At 51.6% G+C, this 19,057-nt stretch overlaps 3 protein-coding genes across 3 annotated transcripts in view; all 3 read left to right on the top strand.

Moving 5' to 3' along the window:
* lsm14aa (LSM14A mRNA processing body assembly factor a) overlaps positions 1-5,348 on the top strand; it is a 5,996-nt gene extending 648 nt beyond the window's left edge. Inside the window, exons 2-9 of the mRNA XM_035641371.2 lie at positions 913-1,076; positions 1,148-1,307; positions 1,484-1,816; positions 1,973-2,155; positions 2,232-2,409; positions 2,488-2,526; positions 2,762-3,002; positions 3,180-5,348. Coding sequence (XP_035497264.1) covers positions 913-1,076; positions 1,148-1,307; positions 1,484-1,816; positions 1,973-2,155; positions 2,232-2,409; positions 2,488-2,526; positions 2,762-3,002; positions 3,180-3,203 — 1,322 coding nt within the window. The 3' untranslated portion in view covers positions 3,204-5,348. The remainder of the gene's footprint in view (positions 1-912; positions 1,077-1,147; positions 1,308-1,483; positions 1,817-1,972; positions 2,156-2,231; positions 2,410-2,487; positions 2,527-2,761; positions 3,003-3,179) is intronic.
* A 283-nt stretch (positions 5,349-5,631) lies between these two features.
* On the top strand, positions 5,632-11,386 carry gpia (glucose-6-phosphate isomerase a). Its single transcript, XM_035641370.2, has 18 exons — positions 5,632-5,896; positions 7,077-7,167; positions 7,589-7,657; positions 7,851-7,970; positions 8,093-8,176; positions 8,279-8,425; positions 8,637-8,708; positions 8,827-8,871; positions 9,001-9,054; positions 9,194-9,254; positions 9,394-9,437; positions 9,520-9,672; positions 9,741-9,870; positions 9,965-10,041; positions 10,134-10,262; positions 10,350-10,425; positions 10,502-10,568; positions 10,979-11,386. The coding sequence occupies exons 1-18, from the start codon at positions 5,778-5,780 to the stop codon at positions 11,100-11,102; spliced, it is 1,662 nt and encodes a 553-aa protein (XP_035497263.1). The 5' UTR covers positions 5,632-5,777; the 3' UTR covers positions 11,103-11,386.
* A 110-nt stretch (positions 11,387-11,496) lies between these two features.
* hsd17b2 (hydroxysteroid (17-beta) dehydrogenase 2) lies at positions 11,497-17,607 on the top strand. The gene is made up of 5 exons (XM_035641372.2): positions 11,497-11,980; positions 12,388-12,600; positions 16,031-16,216; positions 16,934-17,071; positions 17,166-17,607. Exons 1-5 carry the CDS (start codon positions 11,719-11,721, stop codon positions 17,504-17,506), a joined length of 1,140 nt encoding a protein of 379 aa, XP_035497265.2. The 5' UTR covers positions 11,497-11,718; the 3' UTR covers positions 17,507-17,607.
* Positions 17,608-19,057: the final 1,450 nt, after the last annotated feature.

Raw genomic sequence — 19,057 nt, 5'->3', positions numbered from 1 at the left:
TCTGTGTCGGCTACATGAGTCAGCTAACGTTAGCACAGAGGCTAGCGGCAGCGAAACGTCCCGAAAGCCAAAATGTGTGAATTCAAATGTTTGTGTGACGTCAACACACACGCGCGCACACACAGGTGAGACTCATGTCACCGGGCGTCCTGGACCGGTGACGTCACCGAGTGCATCTCGGCTCACCTGTCCATGACGTCAGAGCCGAGCGGCAGTGTACGTCACGTGATGAACAGCCGGTGAAACACGATGTCGTTATTGATTAACTGTCGATCGATTTCTCCGTCTGTCTATTACAGTTGTCATGGTAACGACAGATACTGACGTCATATGAGAGAGGTTTTTAAATTTCTCTCTGTGTTTATTAAGTGTTGTTGAGTGAATCTGCTCAAACCACCAACCAAACAAAGATGAAGAAAATAAACAGAATACAATATAACATAAAACATAAACATCTGACCTGCATCGTTCATTCTGCAAAATAAAGTTTTCATATTGATTTTGTGTTAAAATCTCATATCAGCTGATGTGAATGATTGTTGAATCAGATAAACTCAAATGTAAAAACACTTTAAATTCAATATCACATAAAATGAATCCGTAACTTTTCTGATGATTAATGTTTTTATTCAGTTTCCAGCTTCGTAAAATGTCACTGACGCTTCTGATGTTAAACTGTAGTGTGATGTCACACGTGATGATGATGTCCCCTTGACTTGATCTGCTGCACAAAGTTGATAAACTGAGAAAATAATTGTCGGTGTAATGATGAAGGAAAATAAAGTTTTAGATTTAATCCACAGCTCCACAGTAACAGATTTCAGATCAGAACGTATGAAACTGATGTCATGAGCCCGAGGTCGTCGACCTTTTGACCCATGGTCCTGACTGGAGGTGGTTTTGTCCCTTCAGTTCGTTCCTTCGGCACCGAGGACCGGCCCACCGACAGACCCATCCCCCCTCGAGACGACACCTTCGAGTACATCATCTTCAGAGGCAGCGACATCAAGGACCTGACCGTGTGTGAGCCGCCTAAACAGACGAGCTCGCTTCCCCAGGACCCGGCCATCGTCCAGGTAACTTCCTCAACTCACTCACCTGGTTCTGATCCGAGGTTCTCTGGTTAAACGTCTACTCTGCTCCACAGTCGTCTCTGGGCTCCGGCCCCTTGTCCTCCTCGGCCGCCGCCCCGACCCCGTTCCAGTCGGCCGGTTCCTATGGACTCTTCAACCGGGTCCCGGCTCCGGCCTACAACCAGTTCACCAGCAGCCCCCTGGTCTCCCCTCAGTTCGGACCCGTCGGTGTCGGTAGGAACACCAGCTTTTACATCGTCATACATGTGTGAGACGTGTTGTGTGGCTGGAATTTGGATCTCAGGCGGCCTGCACGCCCAGTCTGTCCTCTGATTGGGTACTGTTGGTCGACCAATCAGTGCTCACTAATGCTCAAGTGGCTGTGTCTCTGTGTGAACGTCTGTGTCCAGGTCGCAGTAGCCCCTCCCTAGAACCTCTGAGGAAGAGTCCCACCCTGGAGCAGGTGATCCAGGCCACTCCATCGGCCCCGGCCGCCTCCGCCCCGCCTCCGGCCCCCGGGCTAAGCCGTAGGAGCCCCACCCACGGCCGCACGGCCGCTCTCGTCGCGGTGCAGAGCGGTCCGAAGGTGCAGCACCAGGAGGGCGTGGACGCACGGAGGGGGGAGGCCGTCAGGGGAGGAGGCCGCAGCAGCTGGTCTGCAGCTCGAACCATCTCCGCCTCTCACATCACCGCTGTGGAAAGAGCAACCGCAGGACTCCCCAACTCTGTATTCAGCCAATCAGGTGAGACCTCTGGCCAGAGACAGAGATTATAATGTCAGTTAACAGTCGGTCAGAGTAACCTCGTTGATCAGTGTTCCTGCTGTTTCACTTCCTTGTGTGTGTCACATCCTCGTCAATCTTCTGACCACTTATGTCGTCCTGTCTTCTGTCACTCAGCGTCTGCCAGTGCACCGGCTAACCGCCGCGGGCGAGGGGGCGGCCACCGCGGGCGAGGACGCTTCAACGTTCGCAGAGACGGACCTATGAAGTTTGAGAAGGACTTTGACTTTGAGAGCGCCAACGCCCAGTTCAACAAGGAGGACATCGACCGAGAGTTTCAGAGCAAACTGAAGCTCAAAGGTATTTTGACACATGAACGTTTTTACTTTGGCAGCAACATGTCAACCTCTTTCGTCACGTGTTCGTTCTCTTTCAGACGAGAAGACGGAGAAGTCTGAGAAAGCGGTGAACGGCGAGGAGAAGGGCGACTCCGTTGTGGAGACTCAAACCAGCGAGGGTAACGCCGAAGAGGAGGGGGGCGACCCGCTCGGCCCTAACTGCTACTACGACAAGTCCAAGTCCTTCTTCGACAACATCTCCTGTGACGACACCAGGTCCGAGTCCGTCGCTGCGTCACCGTGACGACATCACCGTGACAACACGCTGACACGTTTCTCTTTTCTCTTCTTCAGGAAAGCAAACGACAAGTCTGGAGTCTCTGGTTTCCCACGGTGAGTGTTGGTCAGCAGGCCATGCCTCCTGTAACATGCTCAAGGATAATTAGCATTATGACCGTCTCAACAATACCATATAAGGTCACGTGTCAGGAAGTGTTGAGTCATGAAAATGAGTAGGAAAAAGATTTCATACATCCAGAAATTTTTTCAATTTTACACACTATGGACTTTCTCCTTCTCCTCTGACTCTTCCACCCCTGACCCCTCCCTCTGACTCCTCTCCCTGCAGGGAGCGGAGGCAGACTTGGGCTGAGGAGAGGAGGATGAATGCTGAAACGTTTGGTATCCCTCTGCGTCATGGCCGGGGTCGTGGTGGTTACCGCGGACGTGGGGGCATGGGTTTCCGTGGAGGTCGGGGGCGTTCGGCGAGCCGAGGGTCCTTCGGGCCTCCGCAGGGGGGCGGCGGCTTCAGGGGAGGATACAGAGGAAACCAGGCTGGACGGGAGTTTGCTGACTTGTCAGCGTTCAGGGTGAGAATCAGTCTTTATATACAGTCAGTGATCATCTTTATATACAGTCAGTGATCATCTTTATATACAGTCAGTGATCATCTTCATATACAGCCAGGGATTGTCTTTATACACAGTCGCTGATCGTCTTTATATACAGTTATACAATGTATGGTGTTTGTTGTGTGTGTGTTGCAGAAGGACAACAAAGTGTCGGCGTAGTCCCGCCCCCGGAAACGTCTCTTCTTCTTCTTCTCTGAGGTGGATCTCGTAGTTTGTCGACTCTATAAGACGATTGTCTCTAGTTGTATATTTGTCACCAGCACTGAGGTCGACGCTCGAACGCAACACAACTCTCTGAATCTGTCGACGGTGGAAACGACAAAAACCATTTAAACCACAAACTCCAGATCTCGACTAGATGAAGAATAATGTTCACGTGATTCTTCAGATGGTTTTGTTTGGATGAATTTTCTGCCCCTGAACCTGTATTTGATAATATTCTGTCCACACAACGTCCTGACTTTCACTGACAAAGCTTTATTTGGGGGGTGGGGGGGTCTCAGCTTTCTAACATATATTTTTCTACCGCGTTCCTCTCGCGTCTCCGCCGTCTCGTCTCCGTGTTCCACTTTTCACGCGAAGAGCTGAAAGAAAAAGAAAGTTTTCATCATCGATTGATCGTCAATACAAACTGAGAACTGATCATCTGATGACGTCATCTCGTTCTCCAGGACGTCCTGATTGATTTTATAACAAACAGTGGATCAATGTAGTTGATAATGAAACGTTCTGACGTCTGTTGTAGTCTTTAGTCCCACCCACAACCCGACCCAGAAGGGTCAAAGTTCAAACATCAGGCACTTGTTTAGTGTTTTCGTCTTTTCATGATGCTGCAGATCACATCAGATGCAATATGATCATCAGTCAAATGGTCAATGTTCTCAGTTTGTCCAACGCTCAGTCGACGTCTCACATAAATTGATGAATCTAGAAATCAATCGGCACATTCAAAGATGAATATTGATAAACATTCACTGTTGGTTCCTTTTTGTTTCTGCGTTAGATGTGTCGTTAATCTTTTCATCAGTAACTAGATTTTTATTCTGACAAATCAAAGAAAACTTTATTTAACTGTAAAAACAGAAACTGAGTTAAGAAGTTTTCATAATTGTTTATTTTTCATATTTATCTGAAACTGACATTAATGTAGAAATAAAAAGGAACTGATTCTTTCAGTTTGTTTTCATCTTCAGTCCGTTACTAGAGAAACGACGTGATGAAGCAACCAGCTGCTGAACGATCTGAGGCCTGGGAGAGTCGGTCAGTGGCTCTGGTAACGGATGCTGTAATGTTGTCATGGTAACTTGTTAGACGTCGATTTCTCCCTTAAGAGCAAAGTTTCCTTTAAAGTCGCCAGCGCTCAGGAAATGCCTGAGGTCACGAGAGGTCGGACTTTTATTCTGAAATGTCAAACAGGAGGAGCAGATTCTACTTCCTGTTAAGAAGTCTGTCTTTTGCATTAAGGTACAAAAAAAAGTGGAATTGGACTGAAGAAGAAAAGCCTTCAGATGGACGCGGCGTCGCCATGGAAACAGGCTTTATTGTGTTAAATAAAGGAAGAATTTAAAAAAAACTACAATCTTTATTAAATGACGACGGAAAAAACCTTTTCATGACGAGACGAAGTAAAAACTGTTGAGTGGATAAAGAGTTTGGTTATTCAATCGAGAGTTGGGACAGAAATTGTTATTATTATTAATATTCTAGGAACATTTCTGAAGCTTGATCACAGTCCAAGTTCACTCGTCTACATTAACACACTTCACTTTACAGAGGCCTCAGACAGGGCCGGGTCGCCTACACCAAGGGGCCCAGGTCCAGGGGGCAGGTTAGTTTGTTTCATGATACTAACAACAGAACAAAGCACACGAGAACCTGAAGTAACAGAAGGCTGGAAGGGTAGCGTAGCATAAAGACTGGAAACGGAGAAAACGAAAATCTTATCATAGCATAAAGATAAAACAGGAGGAAACTGCTATCTTAGCTCAGCATGAATACTATAAATGGGGAAAACATTAATTCATTAATTCATTAATTCATCATTCATTCATAAATGAATGAATGATGAATGAACAAAGATAAAACCAGGGGACAACAATGTTAGCTTAGCATAAAGACTAAACAGGAGGAGACAACCAGCCTGGCTCTGTCGGGGTCAGTGGGCCCCTCAGTTTTTATCCGGCCCCGCCTTTTGGAAATAAACACATTTTTCTTGAGTGAAAACTAAAGTTGGGGGGGGGGGTACCTGAACGCAGCACGACGTCCTGTTTTTACCAAGAGCAAATAAAGTGGTGGTGTTCATTAGTTTGTGACTGTGTATTTGATTTTTCATGAACATGTTAAAAAACCTGTCTGGATCAGATGATTCTTGATCCATGTTCCTTCCACCAGGTTCACTGGTGAGTGACGTCACACCTGTGACGACCATATTAAATCTAAACGTGTGTGTGTTCACTGCTCTATGACATCACAGACCAACTCAAGATACAGATTTATATTTCATTACACAGACCTGCGTCACATTGGCACTGATCAGCCTCCATACGTCATCCAGGGTGGGCGGGGTCTGTTTTCATTGGTCAGACCGTTGTGATCGTGTCCGGTCCTGTCAGTTCCTCATCTCCACAGACCCGCACCGGGACCACTTCACCACCGCTGAGGCTGAGGAACAGAGGCTCCCCGACCACGACCAGGACCACCACCAGGACCAAGACCACCACCAGGACCAGAACCATGGGTCTAACCAGCGATCCGAACTACCAGAAGCTGCAGCAGTGGTACCAGGCGAATGGCGGAAGTCTGAAGATGAGGGACCTCTTCGACGGAGACCAGGACCGGTTCAGTCGCTTCAGGTGGGACACTGGGACACGGAGGTCCTGACCGGGGGCGAGGGGGCAGGTGTCACGTCTGCAGCTCGACACCGTCACTGGTTCATTGACCAGCTGATCGATCGATCATTGATGGTTTGTCTGAACGTCCCGGCGTGTTTCCGGGTTCGGCAGCGGCTCCGCGCATCCTCTGTCCGGATGAAGGTCACCGGCACAACCCGGGCCGAAGGCTCGCTCCTGCGAGTCACACCTGCGGTCACGTGTCAGTGACGCTCTCCGTCCGTCCGTCGTTAATCTGTTAAAACAACCGACAGGCTGATTAGATAGCGTGGCTAATATTAGCCGCAGTGCTAATGTCACAGTTTCCATTATCGGACAGTATCCTGGCCCTGGAGTGAGTGACGCTGAACCCGGGACCACCGACACCGGGTCGACCCGTCTGTCGTCTCCACAGGATCCCTTTGATTCAAGCAGTTGGATGCCTGAACGAGGCTCCGGACAGGCTAACTAATGCTAACACCGAGGGCGACCTGTTGGTGCACTGTCCGATAATGGACGCCGCTTGTTGTTGGGCAGTTAACCGTGTGAAGCCTCTGAACCGCGGCCTGGTGAGACGGTGTCAATGCACCGGACGGTGGCTACGTGCGGAGCGACACACACACACACACACACACACACACACACACACGTGTTAACCAGCTGATCTCAGACCTGTCTCCTACACTTCAACATCAGTCCACACTGTGTGTGTGTGTGTGTTAGAGAATGTGTGAGTATGACATGACTTATCTTGTCTGAGCCAATCAGGAGCAGGGAGCTGGGGGTGTGTTGTGTAACAGTTTGGTCCTCAGTAATATATTAAGTCATTCAAAGTGTGTTTGAGCTCTGATGCAGTAGAGTCCGATGATGTTGATACACCAGCTGATAAACATATAATATATGTATATTTATTTATGTATATATTAATATATATATCTACATTGGCAGTGATTCGTTATCAAACACTTGACAAATAAATCTTGTATCTTTACAGTTTAACCACAAACTTTATCATAAATAACAATAAATAAAAAGAAAACACAAAGACAGTTATATATATATAATATTTTATGGCACACAGATGTGATTGATGTCTGTGGAAGATGAATCTGTTCCTGTTGTTCAACTGACAGTCAGTGGTTTTGTATGTGGCTCTGTTGGACAGCACCACTCTGGAGACGGACGATGGAGAAATCCTGCTGGACTACTCCAAGAACCTGATCGACCAGGACGTCCTGTCCATGCTGCTCGCCATGGTAACTGTCTGTCTGTCTGTCTGTCTGTCTGTCTGTCTGTCTCTGTCTCTCTGTCTGTCTCTCTGTCTGTCTGTATCTGAATCAGTTTAGTGAGAACTCATGCAACAGGAAGATAAAAACACCATATTTTGAAAGAGCGAACACACACACACACACACACACACACACACACACACACACACACACACACACACACACACACACACACACACAGTGTCTTTGTCCCTGTGTGTTGTCAACGTGAAGGAATGTGGTCGTTGAGCAGGAACACGACTTCACAATAATCCTCTTCTGCTTCCTCATCACGTCGACACAAAGGACCAATCAGTTAGCAAACAGGAAGTTACACACTTACTTTAGCTACAGATAGGAGGGGGGAGGTGGTGAGGAGGTGATTGTGTAAAGTGTCTGTGGTCCTCAGGTCCGGTCCCGGGGCGTGGAGGAGGCCAGAGAGAAGATGTTCTCTGGAGAGAAGATCAATTTCACAGAGGTACTGACGACAACGTATCCCATAATCCTTCACTTCACTAAAATAAACTAAACTGAACTAAGATAAACTGTTCTTTAGCTTAGAATAGAATAAATAATGTTTAAACTCAACAGTACCAGACGTCAACTCACAACTTCATGATTCAAACATGTAAACTTTATTAACAAACACTGACGTGTGTGTGTATACACAGGGGCGTGCTGTGCTCCACGTCGCTCTGCGTAATCGTTCAAACACGCCGATCACCGTCGACGGTAAAGACGTGATGCCAGAGATCAACGGTGTGTTGGACAAGATGAAGGCCTTCTGTCACGTAAGTGTGTGTGTGCGTGTGTGTGCGTGTGTGTGTGTGCGTGCGTGTGCGTGCGTGCGTGTGCGTGCGCGTGCGTGTGTGTGTGTGTGTGTGCGCGCGTGACGTTTGTGTTGTGTCCACAGAAAGTTCGCAGCGGCGAGTGGCGAGGCTTCAGTGGGAAGAGCATCACTGATGTCGTGAACATCGGCATCGGAGGATCTGACCTGGTGAGTTTCCAGGCTCTCTTCCTGATTGGTTGTTCACGGTTCCCTCTGAGGGGCAGGGCGGGGCCTGATGTGTGTGTCACTGTGTGGTCGTGTTGCGTTCAGGGACCTCTGATGGTGACGGAGGCTCTGAAGCCGTACTCCACCGGGGGACCGAACGTTTGGTTCATCTCCAACATTGACGGGACTCACCTCGCCAAGACCCTCGCTCAGCTCAACGCAGAGAGCACGCTCTTCATCATCGCCTCCAAGGTGAGCACACACGCACGCACGCACGCACACGCGCGCGCACACTCACACACACTCACACTCTCTCACACACACTCACACTCTCACACACACACTCACACACACACACACACACACACACACACACACACACACACACACACACACACACACACACACACACACACACGGAGAACTGACACGGAGAACTGACTGTGTGTCCGACCTCCTGCAGACCTTCACGACCCAGGAGACCATCACCAACGCAGAGTCGGCCAGAGACTGGTTCCTGCAGGCGGCCAAGGACGTGAGTTCACCTCTTCATCTTCATCTTTATCATCATCAGCTAGAGCAGAGACTCATGACTCACACGTCTCAGTCTCCAGAGGTCAGAGCTCTCATGTTTTCTCTCGTGTCGTTCACAGAAATCTGCTGTCGCCAAACACTTTGTGGCTCTTTCCACCAACGCAGTAAGTCTCCCTCCTCCCTCTCACAGAGGTCAGAGGTCACATGATCACGAGTTTGACTGTTTAACCTCCTTTAACCTTTGTCCTTTGCGCCCCCCCCCCCCCCCCCCCCCCCCCCCCCCCCCCCCACAGCCCAAAGTGAGTGACTTCGGCATCGACACGACGAACATGTTTGAGTTCTGGGACGTAAGTGTCTGATCATGTGATTCACTGTGTGCTGCTCAGTGGCCGTCATGACCTTTGACCTCACTTGATCCGAGGTCGAGGGCGACGGCTCGTGTCTCGCCCATGATTGGTGGAGTGACTGTGTGATATCATGTTTCAGTGGGTCGGAGGTCGTTACTCCCTGTGGTCTGCCATCGGTCTGTCCATCGCTCTGCACATAGGTAGGTGGTGGGGGGGTCACACTGAGGGGGGGGCATGTTTTGCATGTTTTTATTGTTCAGTTCATTAAAGTTAATTTCTTTTTTCACTGTACAAATATCCTTTTGGCACGTGTGACCTCTGCCCTCTCCTCTGTTTCAGGCTTTGAAAACTTCGAGCAGCTTCTGGCTGGAGCTCACTGGATGGTGAACACACACACAAACACACGCACACACACACACACACTCTCTGTGATGTCATCATTACCCAGAGTCCTCTCCTCTGCAGGACAACCACTTCCGTGTGGCCCCCCTGGAGAGCAACATGCCCGTGCTGCTCGCCGCGCTCGGCGTCTGGTACGTCAACTTCTTCCAGGCAGAGACTCACGTGATGCTGCCCTACGACCAGTACCTGCACCGCTTCGCCGCCTACTTCCAGCAGGTGGGTGGGTGGGTGGGGGGGGGGGGGGGGGGGTGTGATCGCGGCGCTAAACAGTCGTCTGCTCTCAGGGTGACATGGAGTCCAACGGGAAGTCGGTGACCAGCGCCGGGAGGCGTGTGAACTACAACACGGGGCCAATCGTGTGGGGGGAGCCGGGGACCAATGGGCAGCACGCCTTCTACCAGCTCATCCACCAAGGTCCAACACCTGCACTACATTACCCATGAGCCTCAGCTGCTGACTCTCACTGTGATTGGCTGGTGAAGGGTTAACGCACTCGTCTCTTCTCCAGGTACTCGTATGATTCCTGCTGACTTCCTCATTCCTGCTCAGTCTCAGCATCCAATCAGAGACAATCTCCACCACAAGGTAACGCCCCCACGGTGCCTGATGTGTTCACTAACGCCGCGTTTGAACTGTGATGTGTTCACTGACCCTGAGGTAACCATGACTGGTTTCAGATCCTGGTGGCGAACTTTCTGGCCCAGACAGAAGCTCTGATGAAGGGGAAGACGTCTGAGGAGGCTCGTGTAGAGCTGGAGGCCGGCGGCCTGGAGGACGGCGCTCTGGAGAAGCTGCTGCCTCACAAAGTAGAAGCATGAAACACTAAATGTTTTCTGTTGTCAAAGGTGGAGAAAGTTTTGGAAGTCAAACTGTGTTTCTTCTTCTGTCGTGAGGTTTTTGAAGGAAACAAACCGAGTAACTCCATCGTCTTCAAGAAGTTGAGCCCGTTCACACTGGGACTTCTGATTGGTGAGTGATGTCACATGACCTGGAGTGGGGGAGATGATCGATGGATCTGTTCACTGATCTGTTTTGTTTTTTTCAGCGATGTACGAACACAAGATCTTCGTTCAGGGCGTCATGTGGGACATCAACAGCTATGACCAGTGGGGGTGAGACCACCACACGCTGCATACATCATATTTATACAATGCAATATTTATACAGCAATATTATAATAATAATAAAAAATATATATATATATATATATATTTAATGTATCTGAATATTTATATTATATAGTTAAATCAGACACAGGAGCCAAGGGGCGGGGTCTCTGGGGGGCGGGGTCGAGACACACTGACACATGTACAGAGGAGACGTGACGCCACCGACAGGCGAGCGAATGAAAAGCACCTTTCTCCAGGTTTAAAACATAAAGTAACTACAGACAGAAACAGAGGATCATGGGTAATATCCAGCGTCCAGTTGAGTTTCAGTTCAACAGAGTTCATGACCTCGTGAGGCAGCAGGGGGCGCTGCAGCCTTCATCATGTGACTCCGTCCTCTTCCTCACCCACAGGGTGGAGCTCGGGAAGCAGCTGGCGAAGAAGATCGAGCCGGAGCTGAAGGACGCCGCCGAGGTTACGACCCACGACTCGTCCACCAACGGCCTCATCAACTTCCTGAAGAAGAACTTCGCCTGAGTCCTGGACCCCTCCTCCTCCTCCTTCTCTTCCTCCTCATCATCTTCCTCCTCCTCCTCCTCCTCCTCCCACTGTCTGAGCACTTTGTCTTTAATGTTTAACTTTAAAAACAAAGATAAACATCCTGTAACCTGTTTCTGTAGGTGACACCACACACACACACACACACACACACACACACACACACACACACACACACACACACACACACACACACACACACACACACACACACACACACACACACACACACACAGAACTATAATAAACGCCGTGTCTCTGGATCTTGTTGCTTCTTGTGGTTGATTTGATTGGACGGAGCTGATGATGTCCCATCAACAGGATCTTTATCTTTATTCTTATTTAATTATGAATTGATTTACTGTTGAAATGTTTTTATTCTCAAATGAACTTGATCATAAAATCAGCTGATTGTACCTGATCACTATATATCACTAATAATCTGTCAAACTGTCAGATGAGTAATCCATCAGCTCATTGGCCACGTGTCACGTGCTGCTGACGGGGGGCGGAGCCAGATGACATACCTGGGCAGTTGTGTGAAAGAGGGTGGGGCCTCAGATTTCCTCATTCTGGTCTGGAGGTGACGGACACGATGGACATCTGCTCCTGTGTCGCAGTCGTCTGCGTCTTCACTGTGATGTGGAAACTCTCAGAGGGACGTGAGGCTGGACGCTGGCCCCCTGCCCACGGGACCCTGGTCCTGGTCCTGGTCTGGGTCCTGGTTTGGGTCCTGGTCTACACTGTCTCTCCAGTCTTGTGTGGACTCGTCCTCCTCAGCTGCAGCCTCCGTCTGATCTGTGTGTGGAGAAGATCTGAGCTGCTGCCGGAGCAGAACAGAGCGGTGCTGATCACAGGTGACACACACACACACACACACACACACACACACACACACACACACACACACACACACACACACACGGTGTTGATGTTTTGTGTTTTGTGCAGCATCAGTCTGTGATTGGACAGATTCAGGTCTCGTAATCCACACACTGGATCAAAGTGTGACACTGGTACGTCTAAGGTCTGGAGTAGAGAAGGTTCAGACTCAGGATCAGGATTGGGTTCAGTCTGACAGGTAAAACTGGTCGAGCTGAAGATGATGTTCTGATTAGATTCTGACAATGTTTGATGAGGAGATACAGAACAAACAGACACCAACGCTTCAGAATAAAGTGATACTTTATTTAATCATGTCAGAGACTTGGTAGTTTTATTTTGACGGTGTCGTCTGATGACATCATGTGTCTTCCTACTGGAGGCTGTGACTCGGGCTTTGGCCACGCCCTCGCCCAGCGGCTCAGTCACGGACGAGTCACAGTGTTCGCAGGCGTGTTGGACGTGAACGGACCCGGAGCCCAGCGACTGAGACGGGTGGCGTCGGACCACCTGAGGGTCCTGCAGCTGGACGTGACGGACCGGGACCAGGTGGAGGCGGCTCGCAGGGACATCGGCTCTCAGGTGGGACACACAGGTACGTCTGAAGCCAGGACGGGGGGAGTTCTCAAGACGGGGTCAGGTCTCAGTGGGGACAGGGGTCAGGACAGGGACAGTGGGAGGTCTCAGGTGGGACGGGGTCAGGACGGGGGGAGGTCTCAGGTGGGACGGGGTCTTGACGGGGGGAGGTCTCAAGACAGGGTCAGGTCTCAGTGGGGACAGGGGTCAGGACAGGGACAGTGGGAGGTCTCAGGTGGGACGGGGTCAGGACGGGGGGAGGTCTCAGGTGGGACGGGGTCTTGAGGGGGGGAGGTTTCAAGACGGGGTCAGGCCTCAGTGGGGACAGGGGTCAGGACAGGGACAGTGGGAGGTCTCAGGTGGGACGGGGTCAGGACGGGGGGAGGTCTCAGGTGGGACGGGGTCTTGACGGGGGGAGGTCTCAAGACAGGGTCAGGTCTCAGTGGGGACAGGGGTCAGGACAGGGACAGTGGGAGGTCTCAGGTGGGACGGGGTCAGGACGGGGGGAGGTCTCAGGTGGGACGGGGTCTTGAGGGGGGGAGGTTTCAAGACGGGGTCAGGCCTCAGTGGGGACAGGGGTCAGGACAGGGACAGTGGGAGGTCTCAGGTGGGACGGGGTCAGGACGGGGGGAGGTCTCAGGTGGGACGGGGTCTTGAGGGGGGGAGGTTTCAAGACGGGGTCAGGCCTCAGTGGGGACAGGGGTCAGGACAGGGACAGTGGGAGGTCTCAGGTGGGACGGGGGTCAGGACAGGGACGGGGGAGGTCTCAAGTGGGACGGGGGTCAGGACGGGGACAGGGGGGAGGTCTCAGGTGGGACGGGGGACAGGACGGCGACGGGGGAGGTCTCAGGTGGGACGGGGGTCAGGACAGGAACGGGGGGAGGTCTCAGGTGGGACGGGGGTCAGGACGGGTATGGGGGAGGTCTCAGGTGGGACACACAGGTACGTCTGACGCCAGGACGGGGGGAGGTCTCAGGTGGGACGGGGGTCAGGACGGGGACGGGGGGAGGTCTCAGGTGGGACGGGGGTCAGGACGGGTATGGGGGAGGTCTCAGGTGGGACGGGGTCAGGTCTCAGGTGGGACGGGGGTCACGACGGGGACAGGGGGAGGTCTCAGGTGGGACAGGGTCAGGACGGGGTCAGGACGGGGGGAGGTCTCAGGTGGGACGGGGTCTTGACGGGGGGAGGTCTCAGTGGGGACAGGGGTCAGGACAGGGACAGTGGGAGGTCTCAGGTGGGACGGGGGTCAGGACAGGGACAGTGGGAGGTCTCAGGTGGGACGAGGTCAGGACAGGGGGAGGTCTCAGGTGGGACGGGGTCAGGACGGGGGGAGGTCTCAGGTGGGACGGGGTCTTGACGGGGGGAGGTCTCAGTGGGGACAGGGGTCAGGACAGGGACAGTGGGAGGTCTCAGGTGGGACGGGGGTCAGGACAGGGACAGTGGGAGGTCTCAGGTGGGACGAGGTCAGGACAGGGGGAGGTCTCAGGTGGGACGGGGTCGGGACGGGGGGAGGTCTCAGGTGGGACGGGGGTCAGGACGGGTATGGGGGAGGTCTCAGGTGGGACGGGGTCAGGTCTCAGGTGGGACGGGGGTCACGACGGGGACAGGGGGAGGTCTCAGGTGGGACAGGGTCAGGACGGGGTCAGGACGGGGGGAGGTCTCAGGTGGGACGGGGTCTTGACGGGGGGAGGTCTCAGTGGGGACAGGGGTCAGGACAGGGACAGTGGGAGGTCTCAGGTGGGACGGGGGTCAGGACAGGGACAGTGGGAGGTCTCAGGTGGGACGAGGTCAGGACAGGGGGAGGTCTCAGGTGGGACGGGGTCAGGACGGGGGGAGGTCTCAGGTGGGACGGGGTCTTGACGGGGGGAGGTCTCAAGACGGGGTCAGGTCTCAGTGGGGACAGGGGTCAGGACAGGGACAGTGGGAGGTCTCAGGTGGGACGGGGTCAGGACGGGGGGAGGTCTCAGGTGGGACGGGGTCTTGAGGGGAGGAGGTTTCAAGACGGGGTCAGGTCTCAGTGGGGACAGGGGTCAGGAAAAGGGACAGTGGGTGGTCTCAGGTGGGACGGGGGTCAGGACGGGGACGGGGGTCAGGAAGGGGACAGGGGGGAGGTCTCAGGTGGGACGGGGGACAGGACGGCGACGGGGGAGGTCTCAGGTGGGACGGGGGTCAGGACGGGGACAGGGGGGAGGTCTCAGGTGGGACGGGGGTCAGGACGGGGACGGGGGGAGGTCTCAGGTGGGACGGGGGTCAGGACGGGTATGGGGGAGGTCTCAGGTGGGACACACAGGTACGTCTGAAGCCAGGACGGGGGGAGGTCTCAGGTGGGACGGGGGTCAGGACGGGGACGGGGGGAGGTCTCAGGTGGGACGGGGGTCAGGACGGGTATGGGGGAGGTCTCAGGTGGGACGGGGTCAGGTCTCAGGTGGGATGGGGGTCACGACGGGGACAGGGGGAGGTCTCAGGTGGGACAGGGTCAGGACGGGGTCAGGACGGGGGGAGGTCTCAGGTGGGACGGGGTCAGGTCTCAGGTGGGACGGGGTCTTGACGGGGGGAGGTCTCAGTGGGGACAGGGGTCAGGACAGGGACAGTGGGAGGTCTCAGGTGGGACGGGGTCAGGACGGGGTCAGGACAGGGGGAGGTCTCAGGTGGGACGGGGTAAGGTCTCAGGTGGGACGGGGTCAGGACAGGGGGAGGTCTCAGGTGGGACGGGGTCTTGACGGGGGGAGGTCTCAGTGGGGACAGGGGTCAGGACAGGGACAGTGGGAGGTCTCAGGTGGGACGAGGTCAGGACAGGGGGAGGTCTCAGGTGAAACGGGGTCAGGACGGGGGGAGGTCTCAGGTGGGACGGGGTCTTGACGGGGGGAGGTCTCAAGACGGGGTCAGGTCTCAGTGGGGACAGGGGTCAGGACAGGGACAGTGGGAGGCCTCAGGTGCGATGGGGGTCAGGACAGGGGGAGGTCTCAGGTGGGACAGGGGGAGGTCTCAGGTGGGACGGGGTCAGGTCTCAGGTGGGACGAGGTCAGGACGGGGGAAGGTCTCAGGTGGGACGGGGTCAGAACAGTGGGAGGTCTCAGGTGGGACGGGGGTCAGGACGGGGGAAGGTCTCAGGTAGGACGGGGTCAGGACAGGGGGAGGTCTAAGGTGGGATGGGGGTCAGGACGGGGACGGGGGGAGGTCTAAGGTGGGACAGGGACATGACGGGGGGAGGTCTCATGTGGGACGGGGTCTTGACGGGGGGAGGTCTCAAGACGGGTCAGGTCTCAGGGGGGACAGGGGGTCAGGACAGGGACAGTGGAAGGTCTCAGGTGGGACAGGGGTCAGGATGGGGATGGGGGTCATGACGGGGGGAGGTCTCAAGACGGGGTCAGGTCTCAGGTGGGACGGGGTCAGGACTGGGGGAGGTCTCAGGATGGGGTCTGGTCTCAGGACGGGGTCTCCCCCTGCAGGTCTCTGGGGTTTGGTGAATAATGCAGGAATCCTCCACTGTCCCATGGACGCTGAGCTCCTCCCCCTCGCCGCCTGCCGCCGCTGCCTGGACGTCAACTTCCTGTCGGCTGTCAACATGTGTCAGGTATTCCTCCCCCTGCTGAGACGAGCCGGCGGGCGGATCGTCAACGTGTCCAGCATGGCAGGTACAAACTATTAGTGTTATATATATATAAATAGATATATATAGTCTTTATTAAACTATTTGTTTTAGGTATATCGTCATTCTCAAACTATAGGTTATATATATATATAGTTTTTGATAAACTATAAGTTATATATATATTCATTCTCAAACTATAGGTTTTATATATAGTCTTTATTATTTATACATATATATATATAGTCATTATTATTAAACAAGTTGAATGTGTCAGTTGTTGCTCAGTTCTTCACGTTAGTCGTCCACACAGAGATAAACATCTTGCAGATATTTGATTGTGGTGCGTGATGATGATGATGATTATGATGATGTTAATGAAGATGACGTTGATGACGATGACAATGACGTTGATGATGATTATGACGATAATGATGATGATGACGATAGTGATGATGACGACAATGATGATGATGACGACGACGACGACGATGATGATGACATCGAAGATGATGATGATGACGACGACGACGACGATGATGATGACATCGAAGATGATGATGATGACGACGACGACGACGATGATGATGATGACGATGATGGCGGTGATGACGATTATGACGATGACAATGACGATTATGATGATGACGGTGATGACGATTATGACAATGACGATTATGATGATGACGGTGATGACAATGACGGTGGGTGATGATGATGATGATGATGATGTAGATGATGATGATGATGCGTCTTCCTGCAGCCGCGGTCCCGATGCCGATGTTTTCTTCGTACGCTGCGTCCAAAGCTGCTCTGAGTCTTTTCTCTCACGTCCTGAGACTCGAGGTGAAACTGTGGAACGTCACCGTTGCTCTGATCCAACCGGCAGGATTCAGAACAAGTAGATCTTCATGTGGTTCCACACGTTCTGATCAATATTCAATAAGCTGATTGATTTCTTTAACGTGTCCTTCGTCTCTTCTCTTCCCACTCAGACATCTTTGGAACCAGTGACGACATCCGGCGCCACAAAGACGAGATCCTGGCGGCGGCGTCCTCTGAAGCCAGAGAGGATTATGGGGAGTCGTACATCTCGTCGGTCACCAGCAGTTTGTCCAAACTGTCCCGGGATTCGTCCGAGGACTTGTCCCCGGTGCTGGACGACTTGTGTCACGCTCTGCTGTCCGTCCGCCCCAGAGTTCTGTACAGCCCCGGACAGGGGGCGTGGCTGTTGCCGTTCCTCCACCGCCACTGTCCCACCGCCGTCTTCGACGTCGTCATCACCACGATGACAAAGTTCACCGACTGTGAACCAACAGGACTCAAGAGGAGCTGAGACAAACTTTACCCATCAAAACCAAAAATATTAAATATGATTCATGATCGTATTCGTCCAGTTGTTGGAAAAACAGAATAAAGAACGAAGAGAAAAATCAATCATCTTGATCCGTGTTATGAATTTTTCATCTCTTTCATCTTTGACCTAAAACACTGAATCCTTCATAAATTGTACAACATTTTCTATTATTCTTCCACATGTAGATGATGATGTCATGATCTGTGAAGTTAAACTGTCGCCCTCTGCTGGTCATTAACAGAACACAGGTTCAGTGACGACGTGGATTTTTCCCAGGATTCATTGAGACGGAGACAAACTCTCGAACGTCAGCAACTGCATCTCCGTTGCTAAGCGAAAGCAGTACGGGCGGAACACGCTAGTGATGCAAATAGGAAATCCAGCGTAGACCAACCCGCCTCATTCTGGTTTGATCAAACATGGATTTGCATTTCCAATCAAAGTCCAGTGCGTGATGACACTACGGTACCAAAACTACGATAACGACGGTAAGAAAACTACGATAACGAGGGTAAGAAAACTACGATAACGACGGTAAGAAAACTACGATAACGACGGTAAGAAAACTACAATAACGAGGGTAAGAAAACTACAATAACGACGGTAAGAAAACTACAATAACGAGGGTAAGAAAACTACGATAACGACGGTAAGAAAACTACGATAACGACGGTAAGAAAACTACGATAACGACGGTAAGAAAACTACAATAACGACGGTAAGAAAACTACAATAACGACGGTAAGAAAACTACGATAACGACGGTAAGAAAACTACGATAACGACGGTAAGAAAACTACAATAACGACGGTAAGAAAACTACAATAACGACGGTAAGAAAACTACGATAACGACGGTAAGAAAACTACAATAACGACGGTAAGAAAACTACGATAACGACGGTAAGAAAACTACAATAACGACGGTAAGAAAACTACAATAATGACGGTAAGAAAACTACGATAACGACGGTAAGAAAACTACAATAACGACGGTAAGAAAACTACAATAATGACGGTAAGAAAACTACAATAACGACGGTAAGAAAACTACGATAACGACGGTAAGAAAACTACAATAACGACAGTAAGAAAACTACGAAACGACGGTAAGAAAACTACAATAACGAGGGTAAGAAAACTACGATAACGACGGTAAGAAAACTACAATAACGACGGTAAGAAAACTACGATAACGACGGTAAGAAAACTACAATAACGACGGTAAGAAAACTACAATAACGACGGTAAGAAAACTACAATAACGACGGTAAGAAAACTACGAAACGACGGTAAGAAAACTACAATAACGAGGGTAAGAAAACTACGATAACGACGGTAAGAAAACTACAATAACGACGGTAAGAAAACTACAATAACGACGGTAAGAAAACTACGATAACGACGGTAAGAAAACTACAATAACGAGGGTAAGAAAACTACGATAACGAGGGTAAGAAAACTACAATAACGAGGGTAAGAAAACTACAATAACGAGGGTAAGAAAACTACGATAACGACGGTAAGAAAA

This window comes from Scophthalmus maximus, chromosome 7 (genome assembly GCF_022379125.1).
Source record: "Scophthalmus maximus strain ysfricsl-2021 chromosome 7, ASM2237912v1, whole genome shotgun sequence".
NCBI classification, from domain to species: Eukaryota; Metazoa; Chordata; class Actinopteri; order Pleuronectiformes; family Scophthalmidae; genus Scophthalmus; species Scophthalmus maximus.
Note: the sequence above shows the minus strand (reverse complement) of the source record. Positions and strands in the feature narration are given on the sequence as shown.